The sequence below is a fragment of the Hippocampus comes genome, unplaced genomic scaffold (assembly GCF_001891065.2).
Source record: "Hippocampus comes isolate QL1 unplaced genomic scaffold, H_comes_QL1_v1.1 scaffold143, whole genome shotgun sequence".
Classification (NCBI taxonomy): Eukaryota; Metazoa; Chordata; class Actinopteri; order Syngnathiformes; family Syngnathidae; genus Hippocampus; species Hippocampus comes.
Window position 1 is genome coordinate 1,018,545 of NW_017805504.1, and position 16,311 is coordinate 1,034,855.

Here is a 16,311-nt window from a genome sequence, read left to right on the forward strand (position 1 = left end):
CCCCCTCGGGCCGCGGCTCATCACGCCATCTCCGATCGCGGCTGGACTCTTAGGCAGGAAATCACCGTCGCCAGCAAATTCCGTGGCAAATATCTTTCCATCATGCCGTTGGGTAAGAGCGCTTGACAACACGAAGCAAAGCGGCGCCTCCTTTCTGGCGTGTTCATAACCATCCCCGTGACCCGCCACATCCCAACAGGGACCATTCACGCCATTTTTGACAAGGGCAACAATCACTACACGTGGAAGAAAGTGACCACCACAGTGCACAACATCATCGTTGGGAAACTCTGGATCGACCAGGTGAGATTCCAAAGCATCCTTTTCTCCCAAATGTTTAAGCTGAGAAAATCACAACAGACATTTAAGTGTCTCATTGAAGCACAGATGCCTGTCTGACGGAATTATTGAGATATTGAATTAGTCTTTTTCTGTGTTTGTTCCTAATTTTTAGAGTTTAAATTTTTAATTAAGGGGACTTATTCAAAGGAGCAAATTTTTTTCCCCCATTTTATTGTTCGTGCATTTCTGGCTAGTGGTGATGGTTACAAATGTCCTCTCTAATCTTAGTCGGGAGAGATCGATGTGGTGAACCACACAACAGGAGACCGCTGCCATTTGAAATTTGCACCTTACAGTTACTTTTCCAGAGATGTGGCCAGAAAGGTGAGAATTGCATTTTTTTTTTGTTGTTGTCGTCGTTGTGTTCTTTTGTTCCTTTGGTGCCATCTGCTCACGATGACTGTCCTCTGCCACCGTTCCCCTCAGGTGACCGGTGTGGTCATGGATAAGGATGGCAAAGCCCACTACGTGCTGTCGGGAACCTGGGACGAGAAGATGGAGTTCTCCCGCGTGATGCAAAGCAGCCGCGGCGGGGAGAACGGCTCCGAGGGCAAACAGAAGACCGTCTACCAAACCCTGAAAGCCAGAGAGGTGTGGCGGAAGAACCCTCTGCCGTAAGTGTGTGGGAAGATCATCGGAATCACGGGATACATTAGAGAAAAGGCAAATGAGGAATTTGGTGAATATTCCTTGCTTTCTGAAGCCCATATAGACGTGAAGAAAGGCATGTATTTCCCGTGCGGCGTTTATTCAAGTGCACCCACCGCTAACGCTCTGTTCGAGTGCAAGCTTCTCTTTGAGGACATCTGGCTACCTCACTCAAGTAACCTGGACGATTTGTCATCTCTGCTGGTCCACAGTGAACGCGCCGAGACCATGTACTACTTCACTACCTTGGCGCTCACTCTAAACGAGCCCGAGGAGCCCGTGGCGCCCACGGACAGCCGGCGCCGGCCCGACCAGCGGCTCATGGAGGACGGTCACTGGGACGAGGCCAACAGCGAGAAACAGCGGCTGGAGGAGAAGCAGCGCATCGCCCGGCGCGAGCGCGAGAGGGAGGCTCTCAGCCAGCGCGCCTTCGGCCACCCTGATGAAGGTTGGGCCCCGTTCCTTCCAAAAATACCCTTTACTTCCTCTCCAATCGGGGATAGGGCACTCCTTCCATCATTTCTGCTTATTTATGGCCAATTTCAGGCTTTCATTTAGAGATGAGCTGTCCAATTGCTACTGAATTTGAAACGCACACACACCAGATCGGTCAATGCTCGTCACCCTCTTCCCTGCATTTTTTTTCTCCCAAGTTGTGTCCCATTTTCATTGTGAACCCTTTTACAATGTGGCGCATGGCAGTAAAATCCTGGGGGGGACTAAAGGGGATGAGTAAAGTAAGGGGTTAAAAAAAAAAAAAAAAATGGCAGTAAAATCCTGGGAGGGACTAAAGGGGATTAGTAAAATAAGAGGTTAAAAAAAAAAAAAATCCATGTTGCAATTCTCTTTTTCAAAAGCTGTCGATGAGGATTCTCGAAACGATCCATCGATGAAAAGCAAGTATTCCTTCCTTCTCCTGTCTCCTTCCCGCAGTCGCTTCCGTCCCATCTGGGGTTTCCGCTCCTTCACTCACGCAGATTTTTCGTTCTCCCCAGGCGCACCTCACGATCTCTACAAGGCACTTTGGTTCGAGCGCTGCCAGGACCGAATCACTGGTGAGCAGGTCCACATCTATAAGGGCGGCTACTGGGAAGCTAAAGAGCGCGGCCACTGGGAGGGCTGCCCAGACATATTTTGACCACCGACTGAACCCGGTTAAAGAAACAGAAGGAGGAAAAAAAAAGAAGCTCCCCCGTAGGTTCTCTGTTCTAAGAGACCTCCAGGACGGTGGTAGGCCCTCAAGCTTGTCGTGAGTAGTGCTTCCTTCCACATCCATCTCTCAAATTTGTGCGATCAATCGGTGGCCTTTATGAAGACAATTTATTTCTGGTTTCTCTGATGATTTGTGTCTTAACGTCACGTCGCTTAATGTGCGACTATGTGTGTTTGGGTGGTTGGGTGTGTGTGTGTGGAGTGTGCTGGGAGACGGGGTGTTATCTTGTTCAACTGTGATAGAATAGTCTCTCCTCCTCGCCTTTGACAACCTGTGCTCACTTGTCAGAAAAATGTGTGAGTGAACTGGACGCTCAGGTTTTAATATGGTTGGAAGTAAAAGAAGGCCGAAGTGATTATTATTATTATTTTTTTTTTAAAGAGAAATACTTGTTTTATGGTGTGAAGAATAGACACATTTAAAGTAAATGCAATGCTGATTTAAGAAAAAAAAATGCATATGCAAGCACATGGTGACACCAAAAAAGTGTTTCGTCTTTTTTTTTTTCTCCTTGTCGTTTGTAAGTGTACTTAATCAAGACAAAGAATCTAAAAAAAAACGGATTTTATAAACGTATAATAATGTCTGGAAAACAGTGAGGCATTTTTCTGTTGTTTCATGTCACCAAAAAGGGAGATTTCACGCTCGACCGAAACATAACAACATTGTTTGCGATTTTGTATCCAGGACGAGGAAATCTTGAATAAACGCTGTCATGTCAAACAAATAGCTTTTGATTACTTTTATTTTGTTATGCATGCAATGTGGAAAAATGTTTCACCATTCCAGCTGTACTCCGTTCAAACCACGTAGCAAAATGTCACATCCATTTACTGTTTTCCCGCCTTGCTATTGAAATGATGCGTCTTTATGTGAAACTCGAGCATAAGTCTGGTCTCTCTGTGTAAAACTTGCGTGTTTCAAAAAACAAAAAAAAAAATAATTGAAATGATGCGTCTTTATGTGAAACTCGATCATAAGTCTGGTCTCTCTGTGTAAACCTTGCGTGTTTCAAAAAACAAACAAAAACAAAAAAAAATCATCCCAGATGGTTTTGATGACAAGGTAGATGACAATGGACGGAAATGGGATTTTTTTGGGATTTGTTGTGGTGTCCTCTGCGCTCATACTCCATACTCCATACTCCACTTCCTGTCTTGATTTTTATCATAGCAGCTATTCACGGTTGTTGGCAAGTCACATTGCCCCTCACACTTTCTGTGCTCAGACACCACATTGACACAATGAACAGTCCCAATCCATGTACTCTTAACGGTCTCCATACTCCACTTCCTGTCTTGATTTTTATAATAGCAGCTATTCACGGTTGTTTGCAAGTCACATTGCCCCTCACACTTTCTGTGCTCAGCTTGCTTTCTGTTAGTCTTTTAAATCAATAGTACCCTGTGTGCAAACAGTATAACGGGGGGGAAAAAATCTTATCGAGCAGGCTCAGTGCTTTTCTTTTTTTTTTTTTTAACTTGTGTTGCTATCATTCTCAGATAAATACAGGATAGAATGTAAAATCCTGATCGATCTGCTGTAGTGCTTTTTATACTTTGTACTGCCTTCCCATCCCACATCTGGAGTTGATTAAATAAATGACCCCCGCCCCCTCCCTGTCACTATTGTTTGCCAAACGGATGATGTCATACTCCACTGAGCTTGCGACCTCATCTGAAGGGTAAATCATTAAGTCTCCCTGCTTTGGCGTCTGATACCGTCCCGGGACACACCCTGCCTGCGATGCAGCGCAATGCGTGCAAAAGCCAGAGTGCTGACTCAGGGAAAGTGGTGTGAAAGCCCGGCGAAAGGGTGCAACGGGAAAACGGCCGGGTGAGAGGGGAGAGAAAGGTAACGGCGGCGGGTGGAGCAGGTGAGAGACGATTCCTACGTCTTCATTTGGGATCTTTTGGATGCCGAATAGTCATTAGTTTCAACAATTTGTAAAGTGTTCCACTTCCACCAGCAAATTACGACCAACGGGTAGACCAAAGCTCATTTGCATGCGGTACAATCAGATGGAGGTCCGTCTACCGAGCTTGTCTCGGGTCGCTGTCTGCGGCGGTACCCATGGCAACGAGCTCTCCGGGGTCTACTTGGTCAGGGAGCTGATGAGGACAGCGACGGGCGCTGAGGCGGGAGGGGACGTGTCCGTGCGGGCGGTGCTGGCAAACCCGCGTGCCACCCGGCTGGGCCGACGATACCTCGACACCGACCTGAACCGATGCTTCACCCACGCCGCCCTCAAGTAAGACTGCTGCACTTGTTCTCTCTATTCCAAAGTGTCCCGTCCTACCTATTCTGTACTGAAGTTCTTTGAAATAGCAGCCGACTGCTGGCTTATCGCCTGGCCTGCAGTATAATGCTTATGTTGTGATCTTAGTTGTCTGCTAGAATTCCAATTGTCCACATATTGCCAACCCTCGTGAGGATAAGCGCTACGGATAATGGATGGATGGATGCGCATGTCATCATTGAATCAGTCCTTCATGTGACACTGATTTCTTCCCATCTTTTGTCCGTGGTCGTCACCCTCAGCGGGCCCTTGTCCGATGCGCCCCCCTACGAGATGACCCGAGCCCGGGAACTGGACGCCCTGCTGGGGCCCAAAGGGAGTCCGCGAGCTGTGGATCTCGTCTGCGACCTCCACAACAGCACGTCCAACATGGGCCTGTGTGTCATCGCTTTCTCCGACTGTGACTGGATCTGCTTGCATGTGTTCCGATACCTGCAGGTATGCCCCGAAAAAATCTATTTTACGCGTGAATACATTTATTTTACTTATGAGAATATATGTTGACGTTCACCTTCCATGTTTTTCCAGCGGCAGATGCCAGACATACCAGTGAGGTACATACATTTGGACGTCCCCGACGAGGAGTCATTTTCTCTTGATTCAGTGGGAAAACATGGTTTCGGTACGTGTTATTTTTGCATGAATGCGTTCATGGTACAGTGAACCCCCACCTATTTACAAATTCACCTGCAACGGATATGCAAACGGTGGGGCAACACATTTAGACAGATATGACAATACTCATAGGCATATATGACTAATATTACACCATCTGAAATCTTTCAATGCCAGCCATTAAAAAAAGAGAACCTATTAAGTGCCAACCAATTTATAAAATTCTGACTGATCTTTCAAAGCTCACAGGCTGTGTGAACACAGAAACTACCAAATGAAAGGATAGACTTCTTTCATCACACAATAAGTGTGTTTCGACTTTATTCCTCCTTACAGTGATCAGCAGAAGAATGGTTTGCTTTCACCCAAAATCACATATTTTGGACCAAAAAATGCAGAAAACAAGGTTTTTTTGAAAAGATTGCTTTTGTGACTACATGTAAACAGTCCTTCTGTAAAACACCAGAAAATGTGCATCGCAAAATAATGTATTTACAAATAATCATCCATATAACAGTTTTACATTTGAGCTATTTGTAGGCTGTCTACTAGTAGTAGTTGTAATTAGTAGTGTGTGTGCGTGCATAGTGCCGTGTGTGTGTGTGTGTGTGTGTGTGTGTGTGTGTGTGTGTGTGTGTGTGTGTGTGTGTGTGTGTAGGTGTGTACATTATGTCATTGCATTTATTTCAAAATATAAATCGTCATATTTTCTGTCTTCATTAGTCACAGTCTTTGTACTAGATTGACGAATGACTAATACTTGGATTAATCACAAAATGATTGTAACGGTGTAAATTCCAGAGTACTAATATCATCCAGGAAGAGACCCCATGCTGCCATCTGTTGGCCATAGTTATTATTTTTTTAACTTCCCCATTTTAATGATCAAATCAGTCGGCCAAGACTTTTCAGGGATCTGGAATGGATTAATCTCATTTCCTATCGTTTTAAAATGGAAAGATGAATCGAGTTCAGAGAAGTCGCACCACTGTATTGACGGGAGTTTCCTGTACATTTGAAAACTGCTCAAAATTACAAGGTGCGAATCTGTACTTTCAGCTTTAGAGATCGGTCCTCAGCCTCACGGAGTGGTGAGGTCCGACATCTACACGGCCATGAAAGACGGCCTGCAGCACACGCTCGATTGGGTGCGGCTCTTCAACTCGGGTATGTGAAACCACTGCGAGCACGCGGGCGATTCGGGTCCTGCCTCACTTGCTCGTCTTCTGTGGTTTCAGGCGCCGTTTTCGAGGGAGGGCCAGTAGACCTATTCACCGCGGTTGGACATGTCGACTATCCAAGAGAAGCCGACACTCAAAACATCATGGCGGCGATTCATCCGAAACTTCAGGTACAAAACTCTTGTGGGGATCGAAACTTCAAAAGAGTTGCTCTTCGTGACAAATCTGACGACGATTAGGAATGGTTTACAACCCTACGGCCGAAACACATAACCTGTTGTTTTCACAATATTTCAACTTTTTGTTTTGTATTCTCTTAAGATTAACATTTATTCTCTAAATAAAATAAAAATAATTTTTAAAAACACTTCATTGGTTGAAGAAACAAAGTACTCTTCTCTTTGGGTTGTATGACAAGACTTGATTGTCACAAGATGGGCTTGAAAAAAAAAAAAAAAAAAAAAAACATGTGACTTCATTCTTAGTAAAAATCTAATTTTAAACCTGAAAAATTACCCCAAAAAAATCTATAAAAACAAAAAAATGTCAGATGTATTAATTCATTTCATAAAATCCTTGAAGTTTTTCTAAAAAATATGACTTAATTCTTGAAAAAAGAAACCCTGAACATTTGTGGTAATTTGAACCTTTTTTTTTCTGTTGAGGAAAATCCCGTTTTGTTCTCTGACAGTTAGAACTTTTGACTGTAAAAAAAAAAAAACAAACAAAAAAAACTGTCTATTGTCTCAGGAAAATCAATTGGTATAAGTAAAAGGTCTCTTCTGGCAGGACCAAGACTTCTGCCTGCTGCGCCCCGAGGAGCCCATGTTCCAGACGTTTTCGGGCCAAACGCTGCGCTACAAGGGCAGCGAACCTCTTTATCCCTTCTTCATCAACGAGTGCGCCTATTATGAGAAGGGCGTGGCGCTCTACCTGGCCAGGAAGAGGAGTGTTACCCTTCCTACGCTGCGGGTGCACAAAAAGGGGCATCCGGCTAACTTTGTGTCAGTACAGGAGGAGGAATGAGACCAAAAAAAAAACAAAACCCCACACCACCACTTAGGACAATCAACACAAACGTATGAAAAAAAAAAACGTTTTATTTCAAAACGGCACATGCACGCTTACATATCACACATCAAGAGCAGGTCGCATCCATATTGAACCAACATTTGTCATTGCCTAGAATGTCATTGAAATCTAAGGATTTTTAAATGTCCAAAAAGCAGAACTTCACGACAGCCTGCAACTTTTAAAAAAAATCGAGCAGCAGGTGTAGCGCCATATGGCTGTTAGGGTACATTCATTAAAAAAAAAAAAAAATCTGCTTGCAGCAATGTATTTTAGTGTTGTTTCTACTCTTTGTTGGTGTGCAGAAATAATGGGGGAAGGGGTGGAACGAACAAAAACAGGACATATGAAACTGAAAAAAACAGTGAAGTGCTGACAAGTGAAAACAACAATAGCTATCAAAACGTAAACAAAAAAAAGAAAAGCGTTCAAAATAATAAATAAATAAATGCCAACTTAGTTTACAAAGCAATGTACAGTTGTAATTATTCACCAAGGAGCTACCGTCATTCTGAAAAGAAGAAAATGAGAGGACAAAAAGGTTTGAATTTCTACGAGGGAATGGCAGACTCCCTCGTGAACCGAAATGCAACAGTGGTGTTTTTTCACTTGGCTTTCAACAGTGTGCTTTTCGCCCCACCTCCTAAAAGTGTGATGGTTTCTCCCCCACAAAAAATGAAACTTGATTTTTGTAACCTAGTGGTTATTCTCCCTTGTAACATGACACTTTTTATTCTCCAAAGATACAATAATAATAATAATAATAATAATAATAAGACTATTGTCTTAGGTTGGCAACTCCTTTTTTTTCCCTTGACAAAAGTAAAACCTTGTACAGCTATGCCTTTTTTCCCTCATAATAACATTTTAATTCTATTCTCATCTTTCCAGAAATATGACTTTTTCATGACAGACTTAATGTTTTTTTTTGTCATTAGAAACGATTATATCTTGAAATATTTTGTCACACAAAATTCTGACTTTGTTCTTGTAACATTCTTATCTTTTCTTGAAATTGTCAGATTTTTTTCCGAGCAAAATAGGAATACTTTTTGAAACATAATTTCTCAAAAGTTTATCTCCTGATTTTTTTTTCATATATATAAATAGTCATTTATTTTGTGCCCCCCCCCACCCAATATGGTTTCATACTCCAAAGTATACAGTATTCACCGCAACTGTAGGTACGATTTAACCGCTTGTATTGTCTTCAAACAGCATTTCAACATAGCGGCCCGCCGGTATTTCAGCCGTTACACCAAGTGCTGTTCCAAACGAACGAGTCCCTCCGTTTGGACCGTCGGGGACAAGGGCGTCGTCCCGCCGGTTAGGCCACGCGGTAGGCGGCCATGCGGTAGTAATTGCGGCCGTGACTGCGCGCGGCCCACACGAGCAGGGCGGCTGCCATCATGTGGAGGGGCGAGGACATGAGCGCCAAGTAGAGCGACCAGCCCAGGGAGGCGTCCACCTTGTCGGGAAGCACCGAGACCCTGTGGAGCAGGTCTGTCCCCGCAAGGTAGCAACACACCGTGGCCAGTGAGCACAGACCTGCATTGCACGATGTAGGGAAAAAACATATTAGTTAAATTTATTTTTAAAAAAAGAAAAAAAAATCCCCTGAGCTCAAACTTTAGAACGTTGTTCTCTTTTGATTTTTTTTTCTGGAAAAAAACATAACTTGGTGGTATTTAATTCTTTTTAATTTATTTTTTTTCCTTAGCATTCTCTCCCCCCCCCCCTTTCAAAATACAACTTCATTCTCAAAGTACAACTTTATCCGGAAAAATACAACTGATTTATTCTCTTCAAATGAAGACTTTTCCCCCCCTGGGGAAAATACAGCTTTACTCTCTTTTTGTCTTTTTTTTTTTTTTCTTCATGAAGCAAATCAAAGGGGAGTTACCTGTTAACAGGTGAAGTACACCAATGGCAAGCGTGGGTGTGAGGCTTCGGCAGAGGCAGGCGCAGAAACCGATCAGACCCGCCAAGACCTCCAGGCCCAAAGAAACAAGTGGCAGGAGGACCTGGAATCGCCACAAGTCTACGAAAAAACACCAGGCAGGTTGGGCTGTTTGGCGACCGGTTCATTATGATGGATATATGATTAATTTGAAAAATCAACGCTATTGTGACTCCTCACATCACTTGTTGCTAGGGCAAAGTTGTCACTGCACCAATAGCAATGCAGTGAGGAGCTCGGCAGACGGTACCGTCATTTCCCAAAGCAATTCTTACATATATGGCCGGTGGACTTACATGTGCGCAGCATGTCCTCTCCACTGTTGTGGTTTCCGGGTTCCTTGTATTTGGGCATGAGCTGCTGCTGCACGGTGAAGCTTCGGCACCGCAACACCATCTTGGCGCCTGAGATTATCAAAATCGGAATAAGTGTAAAAACGGCAAGCTAAATTGAGATAGCGGCGATGTGATATCTCACTCAAAATGGTCTGCAGAGGAATTGGTGAGTAACAATATCTAATGACCTCGTAAAATGTCAGCTTTACAGATGCCCGTCAGCTGTCCGTATTGTGGTCACCAAGAAGGCGTCTGTCTGAGGTATAGCATTTATTTCTGTTCATTTTTTCCTTCAATGTATTGGTTTTTGTATTTATTTTTTTTTACTTGAACTCAACAGAATTTGAGCATTGTTTTTGAAAGTTAGCACTCCGTATATACATTTTACTCCAACCATATTACATATTTGTATTTTTTAACCTTATTTACATGATCTGAAACGTATCCAAAATAATCGACAGTGGCAAAATTTAACTAGTCCCATTTTTTAATCGGCAAAGAGCTTTAAATATTTAGATTTACTTAAATGTAATATAATTGGTATTTTGAAGATGAATCACTTCTTGAATAAGTGTTTTTCAGAAACAGATTTCACAAAATATATGACAGAATTTGACCACATGAATAAGTAGATACATTTCAACTGATTAGAGAAAAAGCTGCTCTTTTTGGCGAACCGTTCTTGAAAACACCCGAGGGGACGGGTTTGTTTGCCAAGCGTCCACCAGAGGGTACTACAGGAACCCGAAGAACCAGAAACCCAATTTCCTTGTTCATTGTGACATTCTATTTTCTTATTATTTTACGCGAATGTGTTTTTTCTGGCACTCTTAAATATTAGGTTTACTGAGACACATATGTATAAAATAACTGATAATGACAATATTTGAGTAAGTATTAAATATTTTATGCGAACAACGCTTTCAAAACGGCCGAGAGACCAGGTTGTGTCGCCATCCATCCACAAAAGGTCACCAAAGTGTCCCAAGTGACGGGACGTCAAATGGCGACTGTCATTCGGGACGTTTCCGCACATCCCCCGGACTGCCGACCCCCCTAAGGGAAAGCGTGTCGCATGCACGTACCCGGTTCCTTGTACCAGTGCGCGGCGGCGGGCACGAGCACGCAGCGCCACCACAGGCCCACGCTGCCGTTGAGTCGGAACAAAGTGTCGCTGTCGGTCTTCTCATCAAATTCTCCGTCCATGAACTCGTCGTAGAGGCCGCGCAGCTCGGACACGTTGGCCTCGCCGCGTACTGGGGGGCTGCTGTACTGGTACCAGTGCTGCGTGCCCATGCCCACGCACAGATACACGGTGGCCATGAGGCTGAGTACGCAGGCGATCACCAACGCAGTGGCGTAGCGATTGTCCACCATTGTTTCACGTCACGAGTGGAGGAGGAGGGCGGGTGTGAGCATCACGCGAGCCCTGAGTCCGAGCTCTCCCGCCGGATGAGGCGCCGTCGTCTCTGCTGTAGCCGTGTGTCCCCGCCCCCGTGGCCCACTTCCACAGATGGTGCTCGGTTTTAACTGTCAAGACCATCGGGCGGTTTGCGCTAATCCGTCACCTTTTCCTCTTCCGGCCGCCTCCAAAATAACGCCAATCACTCGATTGTTTGCACATTGCTGGATGGATTCTAGTATTTTATTCGTTCCGTTAATAAGCCATCGAGATTTTCTCGATAAATAAATCAACCAAAGGCTGGAAACTATTCATAGGCGAAAATGTAAAATGAAAAAATATATATAATCGATCATTGTAAACTGTTGTTTGGATTGTGATTCTGAGAAGCACAGTTACAGCCTCTTAGCTTTTATTTGTTCCAATTGTTTCATCTTGCAGTTCTCATCTCAGAGCCGTATATCTATAAATATTTACATTTTCTTATGAATTTGGAATATTAATTTGAAAATACTTTTTATTAGTCTCTCTTTTTAAAAACGAAGGTAAATCTGAACCAACTGTTGACTTGAGATCTTTCTTGAAACAGACGTAAATTACTGACAAAAGCGGGAATGATTTGCAGCAATATCTGATTGTAAATAACATTTGAAATACTATTGGAATATGTGTATATCTGCGAAATCTAATAATTAGATTTTCCTTGAAAGTTTCTCCCACCAGCAACTTTTCATACATAGAAAGTGATAAGTGGTGAAGAAACGTATGTTACATTTTTTTTCATATTTTAATGTTATTCAAAGCTTTTCTTCAAATTATTTTTAGACAAGTCTGATACTGAACAATACAACTGATGCAATTTAAAAAAGCGTAATCCTTTTATTGTAATACAGTATAATGACGTTTAAATGGATGACATGTATTCATATGAACAATATATATTTTAATAATTGTTGCTTGTTTGCGGTGAGTGATGAATTCATATTTTCTCCGTATGGCTGTGGGCTTTCTGCTGAAATCATGCATGTATGTTGAGGAGTGCCTCACATTGTATGTTCATCCAATGCGGCTGTTATGAAGAAAATTGGCTTTTGTATTGCTTTTGTGTGGGTGGGTGAAAACAAAAAAACAAAACAAAGTGCCACTTCAAGTCTCTGACAAAGGGGCCCTGCCTTGTGTTATTATTCTGCCAAACCTGATCCACTGGCGTCAAGAACAACAAGTGTACCCGCCTATTGTGTCGTGTTATTGTAGGAAATGTCATCGGTAGTGCTTTTCATCCCACATGTAGCTGGTCAGAACCTTCAAATAACCATCACGCAAACTCGAAAACACCTTTTTTTTTATTGTTGGGTCTCACGGCATTAGATGCATACATGAATGACATTGCATTGTCCTTATTCGATAAATAATAACCATGGTCATTGTGCATTAAATAGAATATATTAAAATGACAATTTCATAACCACAAAAATACCTCTGAAAGTGCATATCTGGTTTGAAACCCTGTGGTAGAATGAAATAATTAAAACTGCAAGTTGGGGAGGAAGATGTCTTTTCATTGATGACTGCCAGTAAGGGGCGCTGATGAATTCCTTAGGGTGGGACCACCGTCATTTGATCTGGCTCAGTGAATGTCCGCTGGAAATAGCTAAACAAGCCTAAAATGGCCGCTTCAATCCAAAATGGCTGACAATCCGTGTCGGCCTGCCTACTGACTAGCATGTCAAGAGAAAGCGGAGTTGGGGGCTGACTCCCCACTTCAGGAAAAATAAGTCATTTTTCAGTCATTGATGGAATTTTTGCATTTAAATAGAAATTAAATAAAATTGATAGCAGTGCTGAATGTGACTTGATCAGTGCTGACACTTTATTGCTGTGTGGACAGGATCCACGAAAGAGCCGCCAGACAGGATGCGCTGACCAGGCTGGTCTTGCGGCTCGCTCCGCTCGTAACTGGAAAAACACAATCTCATTTTAGTGCGAATTTAGAGCAACTCGAATTCTGTTTGAGATTAATTGAAAACAAACAAACAAATGTACCAATTCCTTCGACGGTGATGGAACTTTGCTCGATGTCAAAGCCGCTGACAACCGAGGCGGCGTCAATCAGGACCTCGGAAATTGCCGTGTTGTTCGGCGCTATGTTGTTAAACTGGAGGTCCATATCGTTGATGACTGAGCCATGTCTGCCAGTGAAAAGGACAAAATATATGCAATATTAATTACAGAAGAAAAGCTGCCTTTTTTTCCCGTCTCAAGAAGCGAGCACGTGAAAGCAGAAGGCTGGACACTGAACTAAAAATTACAACAGCTCTGTCACTGCCTGGGGAATTTTTTAAAAATCCTTACTTATGGTACTACTATAATGACAAATGTTCAAATTATGAACACTGAGAAGTACAGTATTGCAAAATTGCTAACATGGAGCAGAGTAGTAACTTGAGAATGGAAGGTTTCATTCGGTTGGGAAATGTGGAAGAAAGATGTAAGGATTTAAAATGTGCCTTCATTTGGGAATTTTAGTGTGTGGATTTCTGAAAAAATGGGAATTTGGGGGATGGGAAAATAGTTCCACAAATTTGAAAATGAGAAATGTGATAGGTTGAGTTAAAGTTTTTTTTTTTTTAACATTTCTGCATTGAGTTTGAAATTTTATTTTGGAATTGTGGACTATCGAAATAGTACTGCTTATGTCCTGAATGGGCTGAACATTTTGACGTTGAAGTGACTTGAATAGTAATGCAATAAAGTAGCGAAATGTGGAAGAAGGAAAAAAAACGAAAATGTTCGTCCATTTGTAGAGAATATTTTTGTCATGAAAAATGACAGGATTTGTGGGGAAAAGTAACCCTTGGATGCACCCTGTAACCTGCTAACACGATGAGCTGTCCACTGTCGTAACCACTGTCCCTCAAAGGATTAAAGAATGTCAATGTCCCGAATGAGCTGAATATTTTGACTTTGGACTCAAAAGTTTTAGAGAGACAAATGCGTTTCCAGGAACTGAAAACAAGAGTTTGTTTTTGTGCTGAATAACCGCTCGTCACCATCCATGCCATAAGCCAACAAAATCAGCACAAGCACGTTACCTGAATCCGATGACAATCAGGATCCTGAAGATGGAAGGAAATGCCCTTTGGAATAATGGTTGGAGCTGCAAAAAGGAAAACAAACAAAAAACTCAGTGCTTTCGTAGCAATCTATTGGTAAAATAACGTAACTCCAGTGACCAGTAGTTTATCAATTTTCTCCCGTGTTTCTTACCTGGCTTTTTATCATGGTCGATCGAAACATGAACTGGGAAGACGACTGATTCAGCAGGTCATTCGTAAATGTGCTCTGAAGAGATCGGAAAGAAACTCGCCGAGTTATTATGGTAACGGCAGTTGCCGTCGTCGTAGTGGCCACATGTGTTGCTCCTGGCACGGTTGTGGTGAAAATTCCCGTTGCGGCAGCATTTCCTGTTGTGGGATTTGTCGCAGCATTCCCTGTCTTTGGATTTGTCGCTGAAATTCCTGTGACAGAATTTGTCGTGTTTTTTGTGGCAGAATTTGTTATGGCATTTCTTGTCGTGGAATTTGTCGCTGCATTTCCCGTGGTGGATTTAGTTTCGGGAAGTGTTGCTGTGGTTGACACTTGTGCTGGAGTTCCCGTCACTGCTGCGGTGGGCGGTGATGTTATCGTTGTGGTCCCTTTCGCACCTTCCGCGGTTGTCAGCAATGCAGTTGCTGTTGTTCGGACTGATTCTGTAGATGTTTTTGCGAGAGTGATTGCTTTTGTTGTTGTCAGATCAGGTGTCGCCGTGATTCGAGATGTTGCGACAGATGCAAATCCAGCTGTTGATGTTTCTGAAGGTGTGGGATGAGGTGTCCCTGTTGTTGCAGTTAATGGTTGTCCAGTTGTTCTTGTTGTTGTTCCTGCTGCCGTTGGGGGAGCAGGTTCTGATGTTGTGGCTGCGGTTGATGTTGGTACACTTGTCTGCGCGGTTGTTGTCTGAGAAGCCGCCGTATTTGTTGCCTCAGATGCCGGGGACGCCGCTGTTGTTGGCAGTAATGTTTGCACAGTTGTTTCAACAGGTGTTGCCGATTCTGTTGTGGTGGCTCCAACGGCCATTGTTGTCAGAGCAGGTGATGCCGTCTCGGATGCTGCTGGCACTGCTGCGCTTGTAGAACGTGATGTTGGCCCAGTTGACTCCGGAGTTGACATAAACTCTGTGGTGGGCGCAGTTGTTTCGGCGGTTGTAACAGACGTTGCTGTTGTTCCACTCGTCAGCACAGATGGGACAGAAGGTGTGAATGTTTCACTGCTTGCTAATGATGTTGTCAAGGTTGCTGTTGTGGTGGGAGCCGATGTTTGTATAGTTGTCTGACGCGTTGTTTCTGATTCAGCAGTCGTGGCTCCAGCTGTTGTTTCAACAGTTGCAGTCCCACTTGTCGACCCAGTAGGCATTGATATTTCACTTGTTGCTGCCGATGTTGTCAGGGCTGTTGTCGCTGTGAGAGCCAATGTTTCCACAGTTGTCTGAACTATTGATTTTGAGGCTGCGGTCGTGGCGAGAGCTGTTGTTTCAGTAGTAGCTTCCTCTGTTGCCACTCCAGCGGGTGTTAATGTTTCACTCGTTGGTGCAGATGTTGTCAGGGCTTCTGTTGTTGTGGGAGCTGATGTTTCTGTCGCAGTGGTTGTTTCAGATTCTGCAGTCGTGGCTCCAGCTGTTGTTTCAGTCGTTCCTGCCCCAGTTGCCACCCCATCAGGAGTTGATGTTTCACTTGTTGCTGCAGATGTCGTCAGGGCTGCTGTTGTTGGGGGAGTCGATGTTTCTGTCTCAGTGGTTGTTTCAGATTCTGCAGTCGTGGCTCCAGCTGTTGTTTCAGTCGTAGCTTCCCCTGTTGTCACTCCAGTAGGTGTTAATGTTTCACTTAATGCTGCAGATGTTGTCAGGGCTGCTGTTGTTGTGGGAGCCGATGTTTCTGTCTCGGTGGTTGTTTCAGATTCTGCGGTCGTGGCTCCAGCTGTTGTTTCAGTCGTTCCTGCCCCAGTTGCCACAGCATCAGGAGTTGATGTTTCACTTGTTGCTGCAGATGTCGTCGGGGCTGCTGTTGTGGTGGGAGCTGATGTTTCTGTCTCAGTGGTTAATTCAGATGCTGCACTAGTGGCTAGAGCTGTTGTTTCAGTCGTAACTTCCTCTGTTGTCACTCCAGCAGGTGTTAATGTTTCACTTGTTGCTGCAGATGTTGTCAGGGCT

General features: G+C 43.6%; 4 protein-coding genes across 6 annotated transcripts in view; 2 read left to right on the top strand and 2 right to left on the bottom strand.

Moving 5' to 3' along the window:
• The window catches only part of LOC109520364 (oxysterol-binding protein 1-like), an 8,346-nt gene extending 5,503 nt beyond the window's left edge, over positions 1-2,843 (top strand). The window contains exons 11-17 of one of the 2 annotated variants that reach the window (XM_019877528.1): positions 1-112; positions 200-303; positions 571-666; positions 769-956; positions 1,203-1,438; positions 1,848-1,886; positions 1,986-2,843. The exon at positions 1-112 is cut by the window's left edge and continues 2 nt beyond it. In XM_019877528.1, coding sequence (XP_019733087.1) covers positions 1-112; positions 200-303; positions 571-666; positions 769-956; positions 1,203-1,438; positions 1,848-1,886; positions 1,986-2,128 — 918 coding nt within the window. In that variant the 3' untranslated portion in view covers positions 2,129-2,843. The remainder of the gene's footprint in view (positions 113-199; positions 304-570; positions 667-768; positions 957-1,202; positions 1,439-1,847; positions 1,887-1,985) is intronic. The other variant, XM_019877529.1, reaches the window with a different exon arrangement.
• A 601-nt stretch (positions 2,844-3,444) lies between these two features.
• On the top strand, positions 3,445-7,708 carry LOC109520289 (N-acyl-aromatic-L-amino acid amidohydrolase (carboxylate-forming) B-like). Of its 2 annotated transcripts, none has more exons than XM_019877412.1 (7): positions 3,445-4,079; positions 4,156-4,454; positions 4,745-4,940; positions 5,031-5,124; positions 6,177-6,284; positions 6,356-6,468; positions 7,088-7,708. In XM_019877412.1, the coding sequence occupies exons 2-7, from the start codon at positions 4,210-4,212 to the stop codon at positions 7,322-7,324; spliced, it is 993 nt and encodes a 330-aa protein (XP_019732971.1). In that variant the 5' UTR covers positions 3,445-4,079; positions 4,156-4,209; the 3' UTR covers positions 7,325-7,708. The 2 variants fall into 2 exon arrangements, with proteins under 2 accessions (XP_019732971.1, XP_019732972.1); XM_019877413.1 differs by having other exon boundaries at positions 4,173-4,454.
• An 865-nt stretch (positions 7,709-8,573) lies between these two features.
• Positions 8,574-11,213, bottom strand: LOC109520295 (claudin domain-containing protein 1). The gene is made up of 4 exons (XM_019877421.1): positions 10,750-11,213; positions 9,626-9,733; positions 9,273-9,410; positions 8,574-8,917 (listed from the first exon to the last, which is right to left on the bottom strand). Exons 1-4 carry the CDS (start codon positions 11,039-11,041, stop codon positions 8,697-8,699), a joined length of 759 nt encoding a protein of 252 aa, XP_019732980.1. The 5' UTR covers positions 11,042-11,213; the 3' UTR covers positions 8,574-8,696.
• A 1,178-nt stretch (positions 11,214-12,391) lies between these two features.
• The window catches only part of LOC109520314 (mucin-5AC-like), a 4,340-nt gene continuing 420 nt past the window's right edge, over positions 12,392-16,311 (bottom strand). Inside the window, exons 2-6 of the mRNA XM_019877437.1 lie at positions 15,085-16,309; positions 14,334-15,048; positions 14,159-14,223; positions 13,110-13,255; positions 12,392-13,022 (exon numbers count right to left, since the gene is read on the bottom strand). Of these exons, the coding sequence (XP_019732996.1) occupies positions 12,937-13,022; positions 13,110-13,255; positions 14,159-14,223; positions 14,334-15,048; positions 15,085-16,309 (2,237 nt within the window). The 3' untranslated portion in view covers positions 12,392-12,936. The remainder of the gene's footprint in view (positions 13,023-13,109; positions 13,256-14,158; positions 14,224-14,333; positions 15,049-15,084; positions 16,310-16,311) is intronic.

What these genes read in the sequence shown, in the direction of transcription:
- LOC109520289 (XM_019877412.1), top strand. Translation starts at nt 4,210, where the DNA reads ATGCGGTACAATCAGATGGAGGTCCGTCTACCGAGCTTGTCTCGGGTC. An exon ending in AGTGGGAAAACATGGTTTCG is followed by an intron (nt 5,125 to 6,176) that starts GTACGTGTTATT and finishes CTGTACTTTCAG; the next exon opens with CTTTAGAGATCGGTCCTCAG. An exon ending in CGATTCATCCGAAACTTCAG is followed by an intron (nt 6,469 to 7,087) that starts GTACAAAACTCT and finishes CTCTTCTGGCAG; the next exon opens with GACCAAGACTTCTGCCTGCT.
- LOC109520295 (XM_019877421.1), bottom strand. Translation starts at nt 11,041, where the DNA reads ATGGTGGACAATCGCTACGCCACTGCGTTGGTGATCGCCTGCGTACTC. An exon ending in GCACTGGTACAAGGAACCGG is followed by an intron (nt 9,734 to 10,749) that starts GTACGTGCATGC and finishes TGATAATCTCAG; the next exon opens with GCGCCAAGATGGTGTTGCGG. An exon ending in TGTACTTCACCTGTTAACAG is followed by an intron (nt 8,918 to 9,272) that starts GTAACTCCCCTT and finishes CGTGCAATGCAG; the next exon opens with GTCTGTGCTCACTGGCCACG.